General features: G+C 48.2%; 1 protein-coding gene across 1 annotated transcript in view; it reads right to left on the bottom strand.

Annotated features, from left to right (window-relative positions):
• Positions 1–15,649: 15,649 nt before the first annotated feature.
• The window catches only part of LOC119176055 (monocarboxylate transporter 5), a 130,449-nt gene continuing 129,921 nt past the window's right edge, over positions 15,650–16,177 (bottom strand). Inside the window, exon 5 of the mRNA XM_037427165.2 lies at positions 15,650–16,145. Coding sequence (XP_037283062.2) covers positions 15,985–16,145 — 161 coding nt within the window. The 3' untranslated portion in view covers positions 15,650–15,984. The remainder of the gene's footprint in view (positions 16,146–16,177) is intronic.

Genomic DNA, 16,177 nt, shown 5'->3' with positions numbered 1-16,177 from the left:
AGCCTTGACACACACACCGCGACACGTTTTTCCATATGCAGACATTATGCACTGTAAGAGCGCACAGGGATGATATTGTGATAGTAGCAGGACTTAGTTTCTAAATAATGTCAGCGCGAAACGACGAAAAAAAAAATTACAGCATATCCACGGAATGAGTGATGACGAGTGGGGCGAAACGTCCGTCAATCCGTTCGTGCTTGCATCCGTGCGTCCGTCCGTTCATGTGCCTGTCTATCTGTCCGCCTGCTTGTCTATCCGTCAATGCGTCCATCCATTCATCTAGTGAACACTTCAAGTACCGCCATCTCGCTTCTTTTTATCATATATTCATCGTTAGAGTAACTGTATATGGTCCCTATGGACCCCTACGGGTATATGGTACTGTAGGGACCATATACAGTTACTCTATTCATCATATACAAGTACCGCCATCCAGCGGACAATTCAAAGACTAAACGAGAGTATGTACCTCATTTCTGCTGTCAGTGCTTTGTTAACACCGTGATATGCGGATATGTGCCCGACGCACATATCACGGTGTTAACACCGTGATGCGGATATGTGCCCGAGGTCGGGTATGTTTCACTGGTATGTGGGTATGTGCCGCAGGTTAGACACTACGACAACTGGGAACGCACAGACCACGCCATAAGTAGCTTCGCCCCTAAAAGGTGGTTAAGTGGGGAGGGGGGGGGGGTCGCGCGAAAAAATTTGAGGTGGGGGGTCACCACTCGCTCAGCGATATTATACAAGTTGGATCACGCCCAGTTATTTCGCTCGGTCGGCGTGCCAAATACGGCAAAGATAAAGGCTGCAAGTTGTGGCGGGCAGAGAACGGAAGCCGCAGTGAGTTACGCCGAGCAAGTCAACCGTGCATTCGACGAACGATGGCTCAATCGGGCAACACACGCTTTTCGCGACTGCGTGGTGTGTTAACGAGGCCATTCCTAGTTCCACGAAGATTTTTTTTAGGTTTCTAATGACATGGTAAGCACAAGTATTTGGACCAAATATTTTAGCAGGTATTGATTTCGCATGAGTACATGAGTAAACTGGCTCTTTGTTGCAAGCCCGACTGGAATTACAAAAGTACAGTGTCGCTAGACTAATTGGTCAAGACTGCAACCGAGCTGCTGCCGGAGAAATATGCGTTAAATAAAAGGCTTTATATGTGTTAGCTCAGCTACACAGTTTTTGTTTCTATTGCTTTTAGCATGTAGTTCAAATGATTGATATGTGGGGTTGAACGTCCCAAACCCACCATATGATTTTGAGTTTGAGTTTATTCAACCACGTGACAAGTACACCAAAATACACTGTATACGTGGTTTGGTGCGAAGGGAAAAAAGTTGCATTTCACAGCTTGACTGGCCCCTTCACCCAGAAAAAAATCTAAGAAAAAAATATGAAAGATGCCCTATTGGACGGCCGGAAATTTCGACCACCTAGGGTTCTTTTAACGTGCACCCAAATATGAGGACACGGGCCTACAGTATTTTCGCCTCTATGGAAAATGCAGCCGCTGCAGCCGAGATTCGATCCCGCGACCTGCGGGTCAGCAGCCGAGTACCTTATTTACTAGACCACCATGACGGGGCGAAGTTCAAATGCTCCTTCCTGATTATAAAATTCGTGTAGCCGGGGTTTGAGTTTTTACTTGTGTTACTGTGGCTCAAGTAGATGTGATGGACTAGAGAGAGAGAGAGAAATAATTAAAAGGAAGAGACAGGGAGGTTAACCTAGACGAACTGGTTTGCTACCCTGTGCGGGGGTGGGGAAAAGGGTTGGAAAGAGGTGATGGACTAAATGCTTGTAAAAATTATGACATAGAATGTCGCTGGAGCCAACGTTCTGACAAGTGAACTTCGTTTCGCCAAGTCGACGCTGTTGCCCTGACGAGGACAAGTCAACTTGCCGAAACATTATTTGCAGCGACGTCCTCTCTTTCAAAACTTCTGCTCTCTTCAAGCCTCTGCGTGCCTCTGAACATCAATCTCGTTTGGTACTCAAGTTCTGTAAGAAAACTATGCGTGCCGTCATAACAAACGTAATTGAGTCAAATACGACGTGTCCTACTCGCGATTGTTGATCATTTTCGCATTGTTCGGATAATGTGCGTTGAATGTTTGCTCATTATGTCTATAAGTAAGCTGTAACTAAGAGCTGCTTTTCTAGGTTGACCCTTTCACACTACATGTATATATGTCTCTGTGTTTTTTATACAAAACGTGTAATAAAAACCTTAATTTTATTTTTGCCGATCGAGTTTTGCCTTACTGAGCCACCATAGGTTTCGCCACTCTGAATGCATGAGCAAAATTTAAAAAAAAGTTAACAAAATTTCACGAATGGCCGCATCGCCCAAGCCGCCATTGAACCTGAAAGAAGGCATGAGAGAACTCCGCTTGAATGCGAAGAAGCAAAGAAGGGCTTCCGCGACAATCCTCTTCCTCTCGATTTTTGTCCTTTCTCTCTATTTAGTGAACTCACCAATGACGCCATGAAAAAAATGTTCTGTTAGTGCTTCATTTTGTAGTAAGATGTCCGGCAGCCGCCAGTGGTAAAAGTGGCGCTGCCGCTGCGTATCAGCACGCGAGAGCGATTACATGAGAGTTTCCACCCCCTGCTGCTACTGCAGGTCACGTCTTCACTCGATGAGAGTTTCCACCCCCTGCTGCTACAGCAGGTCACGTCTTCACTCGCTAGCAAAAAAAAACACCTTGCAAACTCTTCCTTTGTCACTGTATGACAAGGCTTCGTTCACTGGCGGAGAACACACCTCATCTCCACATAGCCACCCTCCGCTGTTCGTTTATATTGTGCGTTCACCCTGGGTTCTCGAAGTTTCGTCGGCGCACCACACAACCGAAGCTGGAGAAGGGGCGGGACTTTCTCGTAACATGACGCAACTCTGCAGCACAACGTCCCTTTCCTTCGAGATTTTTGTTGAGTTCGCTGGTTTTTAGATCCAAGGAGGCTGGTCGCCGTGGCGGCGGCGCTTTCGAGTGGGAGACGAGGCGCGAGCGCGGCGTCTTGTTTCTTTGTTGCGCCGGCTTCTGTCGCGTTCGAACGGCACTTGGTATGGTCGCAGCCGTTAGAAACCGGGGGTTTGCGCTTTCTTGAGCGCTTGTTTGTGACGGAGTTCAACCCCCCACTCGAAATTTATTTTTTTGCGTATATATAGATGCACAGACACAAATATTCACAAACATATAATAATGGTCAAACTCCCCGACCACCCCCACGAAAAAATTTCTGGCTACGCCCCTTCGCCCTACTTAAAAACAAAAAAATAAACGATACGTTTATAATCTGGTTCCTACGCGGTTGTGGCTAATGCTGACAGAGCGCTCCGCGGTGGTTCTCTAATGGTTATGACACTCGTCTGCTAACTCGAAGGTCGCGGGATAGAATCGAGGCGGCGGCGGCGGCTGTATTTTTGATGGAGGCGAATATGTCTGAGGTCCGTGTACTCTGATTTAGGTGCACTATAAAGAACCCCAAGTGGTCTAAATCGACAACCATCACCACTTAAACAGAGCTATAGGTTCCCCAGTCTACTTCTCACTTATCAGGAAGTCGCACAGCACTATATTTACGCACCCGACAGTGATACCAACCTGCTGTCGCACTTTGCCGGCTGCAGACTCGAACTTTTCCAAATGTGATCTTCACGATTATACCCGACTCGCTATATCAACGCCTGTCAACGCTATATCAATGTGCCGCCATTCCCACAACCTTTCACATCACTGTAAAGATGCACCACTGCCTATCCCCCCCCCCCCGTCTCCTGCTAATCCTCCAGTTCACCCGTATCTCAGAGCAGTGGGAAGGCACCCTTCGTGACGGCACCCCCGAGGTAAAATTTCAATTTCTTGCTATCGCAATCATCGCTTTGCCCTCGCGACCTAACTATGATTTATTTTTCTTGCGAACCCTTACGTATAGCAAAAAAAATCAAATAAGCATGAAACACCACATGCAATTATTAGGCAACGCGATCGTTGGTGCAAGTAAGGTGCATGATATGCCACTTTCCACAACGAGATACTGCTGCGATGCGTTTTCATGCAGTCTCAGTACTTGCAGTCTCACCTTCAAGCGCTCGATTATTTCGCTCTGCTCACTCTCTCGCAGTAATATATATATATATATATATATATATATGTATATATATATATATATATATATATATATATATATATATATATATATATATATATATATATATATATATATATATATTGCCGCGAGGCGTATTGCGGATAGTGTTGCGCATGCCGATACCGCCGACACGCGGCCTTATCGTGGTCCAGGATGCACCGCGACTCATCTGCGAAGATCATGGCCCGCACGTCGACAGTTCGTTGATAACGAGATAGCGCCAGACGCTACGGCGACTGTATCTCGGATGGTGAACGCGCCTTGCGTTCCAGTGGGACATTTCTGTTACCCGACGGCCGTCGAACGCGCCTTGCGTTCGAGTGGGACATTTCTGTTACCCGACCGGGCTGTCGAACGCGCCTTGCGTTCCAGTGGGACATTTTCTGTTACCCGACGGCCGTCGAACGCGCTGTTCGCCTCCCGCTAAGCCGGTGTGTCTGTTTTCCTTTAGTGGGCGCAAGTCCGCCAAATAAACGGATCTCCTTCTATTTCTACTAACCTCCCGGTCTCCTGTCTTCGGGCTACCCTCACTCTTACGGGACATCTGGTGGAGGTGCTGGGTATGCACAAAAACGACCTTAAAACAGCCACTGCAGAGAACGAGGACGCTGAAGACACAGATACTCGAAGCAGTCGCCGCCTCCGAAACCTGCCACCTGAGCTGGGACCACTACCGGACCCCACGCGACCACGAAAGGACGCTTCCACAGCCACCATGAGCACCCCGCAATCACCTACCCCTGTCATGCTGCAGCAGCCGCGGGTGCCCCCAACTTTCCATGGTTATGCCGCTGAAGACCCAGAAGAATGGCTCGACCTATTCGAGCGCGTGGCTACCATAAACAGGTGGGATGAAGAAATGAAGCTGCGATACGTTTACTTTTCCCTGGACGGTCCCGCCAAAACGTGGTATGAAAACCACGAGACCACACTGACCACCTGGGAATTTCTGAAGAATGAGTTGCTCAGGACCTTCACCAGCATCATGCGAAAAGAAAGGGCCCAGCTGCTGCTAGAATCGAGGACCCAACAGCCCAATGAGACCCTAAACGTGTACGTCGAAGAAATGAAACGTCTTTTTAGGCGAGCGGACCAAGACATGACCGAAGACAAAAAGGTCGGATACCTAATGCGAGGGGTGAAGGAGTCGCTTTTCGCCGGTCTCATAAGGAACCCTCCTAAAACAGTCGCCGAATTTACTGAAGAAGCGCACACCATAGAAAGGACCCTGGACGCCCAGACTCGGCAATGCAACCGCCCGTTTCAGCTCAGCTCGCTCTACTCGGAACTGATTCGAGGTGGGCTAACCACCAACGATCTGCGGGAAGCTATTCGAGAAGTGGTTAAGGAAGAACTACGCCAATTGCTACCTCCTACCCCCCAGCCCCCCAAGGAGCATCTCTCTTGGACATAGTGCGTGATGAAGTCCAGCAGGCGCTTGGCTCTTCATCAGTGACGACTCGAACAGAGGCCGAAGCAATGACTTACGCCGCTGCAGTGAACACTAGGCCACCCCGACGAAACGAGCCCAGTCCTCGACGGTACGCTGCAGCCCCAAGTAGCCGTCCGCCCTTACCCGCCCACCCTACATACGAGAGACACCCGAGCCAAAGAAAATGCGACACCTGGAGAACTCCCGACGACCGTCCCCTATGCTTTCACTGCGGTGAGGCCGGCCACATTCTTCGACAATGCCCCTACAGGCGGATGGGACTGCATGGCTTCTAATCTCAGGCACCACGGCCACGCCCTGGACAACAACCTCCGGCAATCGAAGACTACTTGCGCCATACAGAGTACTTGTCCAGCCGTTCTCCATCACCGCCATCCCCACGCTTCACGTCACCGAACCGCAGCAACAACGAACGAAGAAGGTCCCCAAGCCCCCGTAGGGGAAACTAAAACCAGCAACCTTTGGAGGTGAGGTTGCTTCAAGAGGAAAAGCTGAAGACCCTCCACCGACGACCATATATGACGACAGCACATCATCTACGACGACGACAACGCACAACAACCCAAGCCGCGAGACGAAGCAAAACGAAGCAACAAGACGAAGCCGTGACCCGAACCCAAAACTAACGCGCAACTCCAGCCCACGTGCCACCGATTTTGAAGTATCTATCGACGGCCACCCGGTAACTGCCTTGATTGACACAAGAGCTGACTACTCGGTCATCAGCGGGCCATTGACAGCACAACTGAAGAAGGTTAAGACGGATTGGGACGGCCCGCAGATCCGCACAGCGGGAGGCCACCTCCTCACCCCATCGGGGCGATGTACTGCAAGGGTGACATTCGATGGTCACACATACCTTGCCACTTTCTTGGTGCTCCCACAGTGCTCCCGTGACGTCATTCTCGGCATGGACTTCTTGACTCAACATCACGCGGTTATTGACCTGGCGTCCAGATCCATCAAACTTTCCTCGGATGAAGCCATAAATTCATACTCGGCACCACATAATCGCGCAGCCCTCCGTGTGCTCGAGAATGACGTGAGCGTCCCACCCCGATCAACGACCCTAATCCTCGTAACCACTGGTACTGCCGAAAATGCTCATGGCGTCGTCGAAGGTAACATACAGCTTTTGCTTGGCCGTGATATCGCAATCGCAAGAGGCATTGCGGACTTCCGGAATGGACAGGGCCCAGTGCTGCTAACAAATTTCAGCCAAGAACACCGTCACCTGGCCAAAGGCACGACTATTGCCTTTCTCGATGAAATCGCGGAAGTCAGTGACACCCTCGCCCTCTCGAATCCAGCGACCATCACCCCACAGACCCACAACTCGCAGCTGTCATTCGACATTAACCCTTCCTTGCCTCAATGCAAGCAGCAACTGCTCCAGAACCTCCTTCGACGTTATGACGACTGTTTCGCCACTTCTTCACAGGTCCGACACACTTCTCTGGCAAAGCATCGAATCATAACACAAGAAGACATCCGCCCTCTCCATCAAAGCCCTTATCGTATGTCGGCACGTGAACGTCAGACCATCCGAGAGCAAGTTGAGGAAATGTTACACGACGATGTAATTCAGCCATCGAAAAGCCCATGGGCGGCACCAGTCGTCCTTGTCAAAAAGAAAGACGGAAGTCTTCGGTTTTGCGTCGATTACCGACGGTTGAATAGTGTAACCAAAAAGGACGTGTACCCTTTACCAAGGATCGACGATACTCTAGATCGTCTTAGTGATGCAAGGTACGTCTCGTCCATTGATCTGAAGACAGGGTATTGGCAAATTCAGGTTGATGAAAGAGACCGAGAAAAGACCGCCTTCATCACGCCGGATGGATTGTATGAGTTCAAAGTGATGCCATTTGGACTTTGTTCCGCTCCAGCAACCTTCCAGCGTCTAATGGACACAGTACTGGTAGGTCTCAAGTGGCAAATATGTCTCGTATACCTGGACGGTGTGGTGGTCTTCGCCTCCAACTTTAGCGACCGCCTGAAAAGGCTCCGGACGGTACTGGACGCAATTGAGTCATCAGGGCTGACACTGAAGCAAGAAAAATGCCATTTTGCCTATGAAGAACTACAGTTCCTTGGCCATGTTATAAGCAAAGATGGCGTAAGACCAGATCCAGAGAAGACAGCCGCTATCGCACAGTTTCCTCAACCGCAAGATAAGAGAGCAGTGCGCCGATTCTTAGGATTGTGCGCCTATTACCGACGCTTCGTCAAGAACTTCTGACACATTGCTGCCCCTTTGACGCAGCTCACCAAGTCGGACGCCCCTTTCGAATAGAAAGCTGAGCAACGTGAGGCATTCAAAGAACTTCAACAACGTTTACAGTCGCCGCCTGTGCTGGGTCACTTTGATGAAAATGCCGAAACTAAGATACATATAGACAGACGCCAGCAGCATCGGCTTAGGTGCCGTTCTCGTTCAGAAGCACAAGGGCTGCGAGCGCGTCGTCGCGTATGCAAGCCGCTCACTGTCGAAAGCGGAAGTGAACTATTCCACGTCTGAGAAGGAGTGTCTTGCGATAGTATGGGCCACCTCGAAAATCTGCCCATACTTATATGGCAGACCCTTCAAGGTCGTAACGGACCGTCATGCGTTGTGCTGGTTGGCCAGTTTGAAAGACCCTTCTGGCCGTCGCGCTCGATGAAGCCTACGGCTTCAGGAGTTTGACGTGAAGGTAGTCTACACATCTGTTCGTAAGCACTCCGACGCAGGCTGCCTCTCAAGAGCCCCTGTCGGCGCACCACCAAGCCATGAAGACGACGATGCCTTTCTTGGGCCTATCAGCAGCAGCACCTTTGCATTACAGCAGCGCTCAGACCCGATCCTACAACAGTTGATCAACTACATCGAAGGAAAGGCCTCCATACCGCCTGCACTGTTCAAGCGTGGGATATCCTCCTTCTGTGTGCAAAACGGGGTGGTAGTTAAAAAGAACTTCGCACCGAATAAGGCAGCTTACCTTCTTGTCGTCCCAAGCAGCCTCAGAGAAGAAATTTTACAAGCGTTACATGACGAACCCACTGCAGACCACCTCGGTTTTACACGCACACTCCACAGAATTCAAGAACGATACTACTGGCCCCGCCTCTCCTCAGATGTTGCGCGGTACGTCAAGAGTTGCCGCGAATGTCAGCGCCGGAAGAGACCTCCAACAAAACCAGCTGGATTTCTCAAGCCAATTGAACCCCCGTCGAGACCATTCCAACAGATTGGTATGGACCTGCTTGGACCTTTCCCCATGTCAACATCCGGTAACAAGTGGATCATAGTGGCCACTGATTACTTTACCCGATACGCTGAAGCTAAGGCCCTCCCGAACGGCAAAGCCGTAGAAGTTGCCAAATTTTTTGTCGAATCAATTCTCCTCCGTCATGGCGCACCTGAGGTACTAATAACAGACAGGGGAACAGCGTTTACGGCTGATCTTACTCAGGCAATCTTACATTACAGTCATACAGAACACCGAAGAACAACTGCGTACCATCCGCAGACAAATGGTCTCACGGAACGCTTGAACAAGACCATTGCCGATATGCTCGCTATGTACGTGGACACAGAACACAAGACCTGGGACTTAATTCTGCCTTACGTGGTCTTCGCCTACAACACCGCGGTGCAGGAGACCACTAAAATGACACCATTTAATCTCGTCCATGGGAGGGATGCCGTTACTACCCTGGACGCCATGCTGCCTAATGTCACCGATGAAAACAACCTAGACGTGGCCGCCTACCTTCAGCGCGCAGAAGAAGCCCGGCAGCTTGCTCGTCTGCGCATAAAAGACCAACAGCAAAACGACGCAAGACGCTACAACCTGCGGAGACACGATTTAACATACAGGTCAGGTGACAAAGTCTGGGTTTGGACGCCCGTTCACCGCCGAGGATTAAGCAAAAAACCCATGCGCCGTTATGTCGGCCCATACAAAGTCATCCGTCAAGTGGGTGAAGTGGACTATGAAGTGGTCCCTGATGGAGCTAGCTCATCCCAACGACGCCGCGCACGACAAGAAGTGGTACACGTCGCCCGTTTGAAGCCCTATCATGCGCGCTAAAGGAGGCTCCCTGTTTGCATCTCTTGTTTTGTTTATGTGTGCGTGATTCGTGCTTATTTGCCATTTACTTTCGCACAGGTTGTCCTTTTTGTTTTGGTTTTATTTTAAACAAAGCATCGGGTCGATGCTTACGTTGAGGAGGGGAGCAATGCCGCGAGGCGTATTGCGGATAGTGTTGCGCATGCCGATACCGCCGGCACGCGGCCTTATCGTGGTCCAGGATGCACCGCGACTCATCTGCGAAGATCATGGCCCGCACGTCGACAGTTCGTTGATAACGAGATAGCGCCAGACGCTACGGCGACTGTATCTCGGATGGTGAATGCGCCTTGCGTTCCAGTGGGACATTTCTGTTACCCGACGGTCGTCGAACGCGCCTTGCGTTCCAGTGGGACATTTCTGTTACCCGACGGCCGTCGAACGCGCCTTGCGTTCCAGTGGGACATTTTCTGTTACCCGACGGCCGTCGAACGCGCTGTTCGCCTCCCGCTAAGCTGGTGTGTCTGTTTTCTTTTAGTGGGCGCAAGTCCGCCAAATAAACGGATCTCCTTCTATTTCTACTAACCTCCCGGTCTCCTGTCTTCAGGCTACATTCCCTCTTACGTGACAATATATATAAATATCTTCCGCGACAACCCTCCTCCTCTCGATTTTTGTCCTTTCTTTCTATTTAATGACCTTACCAATGACATCATGAAAAAAATTTCTGTTCGTGATTTATTTCTAGCAGAATGTCCGGCAGCCGCCAGAGGTCAAAGTGGCGCTGCCACTGCGTATGAGCATGCGAGAGCGATTACACGAAAGTTTCCACCCCCTGCTGCCTGCTTTTTTGATACAACTGCGGGTAACCAAAAGCCCTTACCTAACACCTGTGCAGAGTCAAGATGTGCTCGCGTTATTGAACAAGTACCGTTCCTTGTTCGATGCCAATTCGCCCGTCTTCAGTTTGACAACGGCCGCAACTCTTCGCTAACAGACTGACGGCTTGCGTGTAATTCACCAGTGCCTATATCGTGTGTATCTCACAGAGTGCGCAATCGTCGAGGAAAAGGTGTCAGACGCTCTCCGACGAAGTATAGTAACTTCTTCCACGGGTCCCTGGTCCTCGGTATTGTTGTAGACAACAGGAAAACGCTTCAGTTCGTTTTAAATGCCATGGGTTGATGTGCACTAAAGTATAAGATACTGACACGCATTTAAAAAAATATTTTGGGTTTGCTGGTGTTAATAAGAACGTAGGTTTCGAGGACCCTTAAATATGTGCTGAGGTGCCTGGGAATGCATCGCCCATGTATACTTTTTTATTACCGCTACCTTAGAAAGACACTTTCATCGAAGGGACGCCTTCGCCATCATGTGTCTTGGCAGGTGGACATAACGGGGAGACAGCCATTCACGACGCACATGCGGCCGTCTGCTCGTGGTACAAGTAAACGACGATGAGGTCATTGTTTCTAGTGACTCCGAAAGCAATGTCTGTGATTTAGGCTGCATGTAGGACGCAGAATTCGCAAACTTAGTGCAACTGTGTTGACTCATCGGGATAATGTCCGCTGCGGTGGGGCTATAACTTACTGATGCTCAGTGATGAAGACTTTAAAATCAAAGACAATATTTAATGCGTGTTGACTGACACCAGTGTATGAAGCGCGTCAGCGACGCATGCCAAAGAAACAATTTCCCTTTTTCGATGTCTCAAAATCGTGTCAGTATACACTTTTGAAAAAAAAAATCCCCCACAATGGTGTTTGCACGCGCGGATCAATGATGCACTCGACTACACGACCGGAATATTTTTCTAGCCGTGACCTTAACTCAAGCCGGGCCGTGGTTGTCTAGTGGCTTAAGTACTCGGCTGCTGACCCGAAGCTCGCGGGATCGAATTCCGGCGGCAGCGGCGGCTGCATTTTCCATAGAGGCGAAAATGTTGAAGAACCCAGGTGGTCGGAGTTTCCGGAGCCCTCCACTATACGGCGTCTCTCGTAATCATATAGTGGTTTTGGCACCCCACATATCGATCAAATCAACGATTAACTTAAACCGTGTTGCAGTTTTTTACAATATACAAATGAGAAAGATGGACTAGGAACCATGAAGGTGATGTAGATGTATACAACACTTTGTATGCCTGCACCCTAACGGCAATGATTTCGACCGCAATCGCTCGTGCGATCGAAGAAACGTGCGAGTATCCCAGTGCCTTCACATGCTTCACATATGTGATATCGATAACAAAATTTTAAAATCATCGGTTGGTGCGCTACACACAAATCATGAATAGATGAAAATGAAATATGAAACATGCTTTACGGTGCGCTATTTGCAACCATCGACGATTCGACTGGCGTGTTGATTTTACGTCAGAAAACGAATTGGTTTGCCACAATATGCGATCATTTAAGGCATGTTGATTACTATTGTCGTCAACAATGTGTTGTGTGAGTAACCAGGCAGTACATTTTCTGATGTCACCTCCCCAGCCAAATTGGTGCGTTATAGTACAATTCATTTTTTAAAGTGCCCAAGTTTTGCATGCCACCATGCATAGGCATGCAAGGAGGGAGGTGGGCAGGGGCAGCTGCCCCTCCTCTATTTACCCGAGAAAGGGGACGCAAAGTCGGCTCCAAGAATTGATTTTATATGGCAAAGGAGCGCTGAAATGAACCCCTCTTCCCACTTTTAAAGGGGTATGATCGCGCGACGCGCTCGATGAACGAACCACTGATCGAGGGATATATATGTAGCGCTATGCAGCGCGTTCGGCTGATTTTCCGCTGAATAATGCCCCCCCCCCCCTCCCATTTTTATCCTTCTACATTCACTCACTTCACGGCGAACACAGCTTGGTGTAAACTTCAAGTTGCACCGCGCAAGTTTCGCGGCATCAGATTGCGAAGTGCTTATGGCTGCATTTTCTCAAATATAAGTATAATCACGGATATTTTCACGTCCTTTGAAACGTTTTCCCGCCTCGTCGCGTTGTTTCTCGTGTTTTGGTTGGACAGGCGCAGAGATAGGGAGGGTCAAGTTATTTACCAGTCAGTAATTTACGAGATGTTGAATGTAGAAGAATTTCCATTCGCTATACACGCTTAAAAAACCCTATCGTATTTGTAGCTAAGAGACCGTTCGTAATCTACTCCATAGCAGTGATTAAGTTGATGTATCATTTAGTGCATAGTCTTTGACAGTTTAATTATTCGATTATCTTCACGACGCGCCTTATATAGAAAGCGTAACAAACATTATCTAAATGTTTAGAGACCCAAATACAGGTAATCTGTTGTGCTGTTCGTTTTAGGGGAAGCGAATCATTACTTTTTAGTTCCATAGTCGAACTAATGACGAGTTTTGTTTGCGCCAATTGGCACTTGCGTTTCGCATAACTATTAATTAGGTAGCTGTAGCGCACATTATACTTCTGTTGAATATTGTCAAGCTAGTCGGCGATGATAGTCATCAGAGTGAAAACGACTACTAACGAGACGGTTCAAGTTACAATTTCGGCTGCTTCAAGGGTGAACATTGTACCTTCACTTAGCACAAATCATTTGAAGTTCTTCAGTCCCTCCGATATTCACCGAATAATCTGCACTTGTACTCAGAAACAGGATTTCTATGATTTCAGATGAATTACTGAAGAACTTTTAGTTATCCGGGCATTCACTCAGCTGGCAACTAGTGGTTGAAAAATATGTTTAAGGAAAACGGAAAAATGGTGGCAGTGATGTATAACTGCTTTCCACAAAGCAACTGCATTTTTATGAGTAGGTAAACGCATCTTTCAAAACATACACAAGCACTCGCCTGCACTTTACGTAAACGTGTTTTTTTCCCCATAGGGATGCGCTCAATACGTATCGCGAGCTGTATAAATCTCTCTTTCCCTGCTGCCTCCAAATTGCCCGCTGCGTTAGGCAGTTCCTGAAAAAAAAAACACGCAGAGCATTGGGTATGGAGCGCTATTTGCGTAACTGAATGTGTGTACCCAAACGGATAGCTTATGACGCATGCGCAGCGGCTACAAATACTGGCGCTGGGCTTTGCGTAATCTATTTTAAAATTGCCTAAATTTGCTGCTTACAAGCGGCGTCAGTCATCGGAAGCTTTATCTTTTTCGTGTACTTAGATTTAGGTTCACGCTGACGAGACATATAGGGGGTCAAAATTTCCGGAGCCCTCCACTGCGGCGTCTCTCATTATCATATCTAATTTCATTTCATTTATTTCGCCCTTAAAGGCCCGAAGGCATTACATAAGGGGGGACAAGTAACAAGATAGGGTACAATGTTCAACAAAAAAAAATGAATAAAAGCAAATAAGTTTACACAGGAGACAGGAATCAGAAATCACATGAACGAACTAGAACAAGATAAAAAAGAAAACACAATGCTTTACATATGTTAAACAATTGCAGAGCAAAACTAAGTACAATTCTAAAACGATTGGCGATAAACACGAAGTAGTTGAGATTATCAGGAGAGAGGCTTGAAATCGCGGTCGTGGGACCTTAAACCACACGTATTATTGAAGCGAGATCTTTAACCTGTTGCCAATTCGGCCTTTGGGCGCCTCAGAATGGTTGAGAAACGTGAGGAGCGGTGGAGCGAGAAAGTCGAGGAGGAGCTGCCGAGTGCTTCAGTCTCATTCAAAAGCACAGGGGAGCGTCAAGAGGCCTCCAGCCAGGCCGCTTTAACCTCTGGTGTCAACTCGACGAAATGGACGCCCATAAAGTAGCGTCGACGTGCCAATGCCGCAGCAACGGGCAGCCGCACTGTTTTGCAAGTGCCTCTAATGGAAGGCGGGGTTGGGAGCGTCGCATAGCGACACGGGTGTCGAAAGTGCGAGCGTGCCACGAGGACGGCACAACAGCGTGCAACGCTGCGTATCGTATGTCGGTCCTGGGACAAGGCAACCTGTTGAAATGTGCATGACTGCGCTTCGGCAACAGTTCCTGTCCCGTCCACGAATGCCGACGGCGTTCCCTGGCAAACAAGGCTCAACGCGCCTCGCTTAACCGCACTTCGCCGCTCAAGTCACGCCTGTATGCGCAGGGACTCCTGAACTGCATCGTTTTGTTTTTACACAACCACAAGCATGTTCCGGCTTGGGCGAAACAATCGGACAGTCTTAGTGTATTCAACCATATATATATATATATATATATATACGCTAGTAATACCTTAGCCATTGCATATCGTTTATAATGTTATTGATGTAGCATATATCGGACATGTGTGTAACACACATGTGGCGACACATCTATCTATAGCTGTATCGCATTGCATGCTATTTGACACTAAACGTACCCGCATGAATACGGCTGGAATAATGCAACAGTTAAGCTTCGAAATTCAATTACCTTTTGGTGTTGACCTAGGCACCACCCAGCCGTTCGCACAAATCTAGGTCGTATCTGAGGAGCGGAAGAAAAAAAAAAATTCTTGCGCTGTCTGCTGTTATGCGAGTCTAGGGGTATATAGTAAGACTATTTACAGACGAAAAAAAAAATTGTCTGTGTGCACTTCATTTGCGCATGAGTTTAGGCACTATCTCTATTTCAATAAATTATTTTCTTCTTATAAGTTCATGCTTAGGTGGAAGGAATGTGGCCACAATTTTGATGAGTGCAAAGGAAGAAGGAAATTAAAAAAAAACGGTCAAATTCTTGCAAGGCTTCTTTTTAAAAAAAATGTTTGGCAGGGAATTCAGGGACGTCTTTATGCTTAAGCATATAATTATTTTTTTTTGTCGCAACGCTGAAAGCTCGAGAATCCCGTGTCTAGGTTGGCATAGTTGTTTTTATGGGCAATTAAAATACGCATGCCTTCCAACAAAACCAATTTTCTGCCTTAGCTCAGTGTGTTTTACCACAAACTTCAGAAATCTGTCAGTTATCTGTCAAAGAGTGGGGTATACTCTGAGTTGATATGGATAAACGACAACCCAGGCAGCAACAGTGACATATTTAATAATGAAAAAATAATTATTTCAGATGGTCTCAATATGGGTTAGGCGGCAAACGAGTATGCATATGCACATCACAGCTGAACAACAATGGAGTGGCCGTCGCAGTCCGTGTTCGCGATGAGGAAAAATGAGGAGCGCCTATCTGGTATCCGTTTCTGTGCTGTGCAGCCATCCGTACAGTTCACGAGACACAACAGAAGTACAGCGCCACAGGCGAGTTCGATTCGCGCGCAATAGCGGCGTCCATGGTGTCAGCCTCACGGTTCCGTAAAGCGCCATACATTCCAACAACGTCCTGCCCTGGCACATGTGAAATCTTCAGACTTCTTGTGGCTGGATAGATTCCTTTGGTCTGCTCACAAACGTCCATACTTTGTTCACTACTGGTGGAACGTACCAGCTGAGCGAAGAGAGAATGCATGCTACCGCCATTGTGTAGAAGAGGCCGTTATAGCTGTGCCAGTTGTCCTTGAAGTAACCTGGAAGAAGAACCAAAAGCACGTGTTTAACT

This window comes from Rhipicephalus microplus, chromosome X, assembly GCF_043290135.1.
Source record: "Rhipicephalus microplus isolate Deutch F79 chromosome X, USDA_Rmic, whole genome shotgun sequence".
NCBI lineage: Eukaryota > Metazoa > Arthropoda > Arachnida > Ixodida > Ixodidae > Rhipicephalus > Rhipicephalus microplus.
This window is presented reverse-complemented; position numbering and strand designations above follow the sequence as displayed.